The 3,884-nt window shown below is 39.7% G+C and overlaps 1 protein-coding gene across 1 annotated transcript in view; it reads right to left on the bottom strand.

Annotated features, from left to right (window-relative positions):
* Window positions 1–2,510: 2,510 nt before the first annotated feature.
* prex1 (phosphatidylinositol-3,4,5-trisphosphate-dependent Rac exchange factor 1) overlaps window positions 2,511–3,884 on the bottom strand; it is a 91,018-nt gene continuing 89,644 nt past the window's right edge. The window contains exons 39-40 of the mRNA XM_083920125.1: window positions 3,368–3,435; window positions 2,511–3,254 (exon numbers count right to left, since the gene is read on the bottom strand). Coding sequence (XP_083776251.1) covers window positions 3,212–3,254; window positions 3,368–3,435 — 111 coding nt within the window. The 3' untranslated portion in view covers window positions 2,511–3,211. The remainder of the gene's footprint in view (window positions 3,255–3,367; window positions 3,436–3,884) is intronic.

Here is a 3,884-nt window from a genome sequence, read left to right as displayed (position 1 = left end):
TCTAAAGTCGAGACGACTCTAACGGGGAGTTGTCCGTGTCCCTGCCGCGGGGATGCATCACCGGTGCTGAGGGGTGTGTGCTGGTGGTGAATGCAGTCGGGGTCGGTCCCCCCTAGAAAACCAAGTGCAATAACCATGCGAGACTGCACAGTGTATGCTTTTACCTTAGCCCCTTCCGGCTATTCGACACAGCAAGGAGGGAAATGCACAGGGATTTCACAAGACATCTAATTACAGTCATCCGCAATTCAGAGGCTATCTGCAATCATGTAATGGTCCGGACATGACTAACACTGCAAAGTTAAAGTGAACATGAAACCAAAAGCAATAACCTCTGGCCAGGTTCCTCCCTTTGGAGCAAATCAATTACAAGTTATTGATTAAGAGATCTTTACTGTGTTCTGGGGAAATGAATCTTGTTTTTTTGTTTTTTTAAACATATCCAGAAATAACCTTCCGTCCTCTCCACTTAAGTCCAGCCCCAGAGAGAAGCTGCACAGAAGATGGTGCATGTTCATGCAATATTCATATGTGCAGCCTTCTACAGTCAGTGTAATGGACACCTAAAACTATATCAAGCTCTGGCTTTAAGGTTTGCATTCGCTGACTGAGCCACAATCTGATCAGTCAACATCAGTGAGACATACAATAAAGAAATTACATTGGAAAGCCAGAACCATGTTGGTTAATTAGTATCAAACTGATGTAAAGAGAAAGACTGAATAATGCACATCAGTGAATTCAGTTTCAGCATGATATAGGGAAGGATCAGGTTAGCTGGAAAGTAAGAGGTGATCGAAGAAATTGTGATTTGCATCATAAAGAAAAATCACGAGCAAGTATATTGATAAGGGACTTCAGTCAGTCCAGTAGTTACACCCTGCTGTGTGCAGGCAGAGCTGTAATAATCTTCTCCTTTTGAGTCATTCATTTGGAACTACAGCAAAACACCCAAGGAAACGTAAACAGGAAGCACTGCAAAGGAAAATTACAAGATAAACTCTAATAAAAAAAGTCCTGACAAGAGGGAAACCACTTTTACTGTGTCAGTGTGTGTGTGTGTGTGTGCTAGCATTTTGATATTGGACATAGTTCCCTCTGTTGGGTTGCCACTTGCAGACACTGCTGCTTCACTGAAAAACACCATCACACCGTGAACATTTTATTTACTAGCTTGTTAAGATTGCATTTACAATGATCATTTTAGAAAGATTCAACAAAGATCCTTTGTACAGTTATTTTCAAGCAACATAAAATTGCAAATAAAGTATATACAGAAACATTAGAATAATGTAAATAAATGTGTAATCGGCGACATATTTGTTTGTCCGGATACACCAACATGCTGCAGTCATTAGCTAATTTAAAATGGTTACACACCCAATACAGCGGACTCTGCTCAGATTAAAAACTAATTTGATAAGGGAAATGATAACAATGGAAATATCCGCTCTGTCTTGCTGGGATGTAAAGTTACTGTGGCCATGATAGCTCCGAGGGGTGTGTCGAGACTATTCCAACGTGCTCATTGGGAACCAGACTGCTTTTAAATAAATAAAAAGGACTAAGTGATCTGCCTAATGAGTGCAGCATGTCGAGACAGATTCATGAAATGCACGTCAAACCTTTTCAACAGTCAAAAACAACGAGTTGTCAGTGAGGTTACGCTCAGCGAAGAGAAACGGCTTCTCTTCCAATGCAGTCATGAATACAAAATGTTTTATATACTATATTATCTCCATAAAAATAATCAAATTTAACTTATATCATTACTCAGACATACCCTATCTTTTTTTCTTTGACATTGTTACACTTTGTATGTACAAGAAATTGAAATCTTCAGTAAAATAATGTTACTGTTTCAGTCCTTAAAAAAGATCCCTTTGTTTACGTCATCCACAAACTGCTTACAGCACGTTTCGCTACGCTGCAACTTGAATGGACCAATCATTGTGCTTAGTTTAATACCTACAGTAAATACAACAGTTCCAAGACAATGTAAAAACCAATGTAAAAATCAAAATGTCTCAGTTAACAGAAGGCAGTCCTTCAACTATTACATTTGAATTAATATATTAATAATTTAACAACCTGTTGACTTTTATGGTTTGCTTTAGCTTCCTTTGTCCTGATTCTGATTAGCTAGCTTCTATTCATCTTCCCTCCCCTTACTCTCCCTGAAGATCAATGTAACACTTCCTGACGTGATTCCACACATATAAATTAAATACACAAGCAGTTGCATCTAAAAAGAATGGCATGCCATTGGTCCTTTAAATACTGTTCAATACGTAGGCTGGAATGCTTTTAGATTCTTTAATACCTGATATAATATAAGCGAGGGATGCAAATGCTCCTTCCCGACACAATAAATAACTATCCTTCATATAGTGCAGTAATACAGTACTCACACTAAACCTACAGTAATTGCACAGTAACCACATGCAAAGGGCTGAAGAAAAAGCAGCCCCTCCCATCACCCCCCCCCCCCCCCCATGATCCGTCCTTTCATCTGTCCCTCAGTCCCTACTTCCATCTCCCTGTCTATTCTTTGACTTTCTGCATATATTCCACCAGCCAACATACACGAATACCAGGATATTCAAGTATTCTACTTCACTTAGGGTCCAAACACCGAGCCCTGGGGAACACCAGCCCGAACAGAGAAAGAGACAGCTCTCTGGAGTTGCAGTCCAAGGCAAAACGGATAACATCTGCATTCGGGGTGGCAGTCAGCTATAGGTAGTTTGGTTAATCCAGTTAATAATAAGAGCTCTATTAGGAGCATAATCACTGTGGATGTCTTCTGTATGAGGCCTCAAACTGGCATCTCCCTTTCACTTATGTTGAATATGTTGCACCATGTTAAGTCATTCATGTCAGCTTTGTATAGGCAGAGAGACACAGCAATAATACTTCTATCTGGGTGGCTTCTTGAGCTTCAGGCTGCATCAGTTTCACTGTAGGTGCTCACTGGTAACTGTCATTAGTCATTTGTAAAGTCTTGTTTAACATGTACTTTGCACTGAAGACTCTAGTGGTATCCATGGTGAAGTGATGCCTGTGTAACTGGGGCAGTGGGAGGGGCCGGAGGTCTCTCCGTCGGGAGTGTCTCTTGGAAAGAGTTGCGCTCTTTTGTTGTCATCTCTCATTATATCTTCCTATTTCACATTCACCCTTTCTCTGATGAGTTCTCTATGGGTACGTTTTCTTAGAGATCTCCATCTGAAGGCGGCAAACACAGCTTGAAGAGCCTGTTGAATAAGAAAAAATTAAATTAAGGAAAATGTGCCGTGTTGAAGACCATAAATTGTGTCACGTACTGATGGCATGGGAAGAGGTGCCTTGAAGTGGTTTCATACAGTACCTGGGGAATGATGGAGTCATCTGGTCCATTACCTTGAGATTTTTAGCAGAGAGCTCAACTCTTGCCCCCTGGTGAAAGAGGAAACATATGCTCTGAACTTTACAATGACCATATCGCAGTTAGCCAATTCCAAGTAAATTGCATTTTGTTGTAAATGAAAGTGGAGTTTTGTCTGATGCAAAGCACAAAGATACACTTTAGCTCATTGCATCACATATCAAACTTCACAAAAGCATGTGATTTTTGCGTACACCTTCTATATCATGATTTACATCAATATCAGAAAAATACACTTATTCATTTGTAATACTGACTTCAACTATAGTGCCCAGGTCTAGTTTTTACAGTAATCGTTTATATTGAACAAAATATAAGTGAAGGGAGGTCATACAACCCCCTAAGGGATCTCTACTGGCCACTAAGGTTGTCAAAAGTATTTATACTTCAATACTTTTCAATACCATGTGTTTCAAAAAGATACAATATCCACATTAGTACCAAAGCTATAAAAAAAACT

Source organism: Echiichthys vipera (assembly GCF_963691815.1).
Source record: "Echiichthys vipera genome assembly, chromosome: 9".
Classification (NCBI taxonomy): Eukaryota; Metazoa; Chordata; class Actinopteri; order Perciformes; family Trachinidae; genus Echiichthys; species Echiichthys vipera.
The sequence above is the reverse complement of the archived record's forward strand: the minus strand, read 5'-3'. Positions and strand labels throughout refer to the sequence as shown.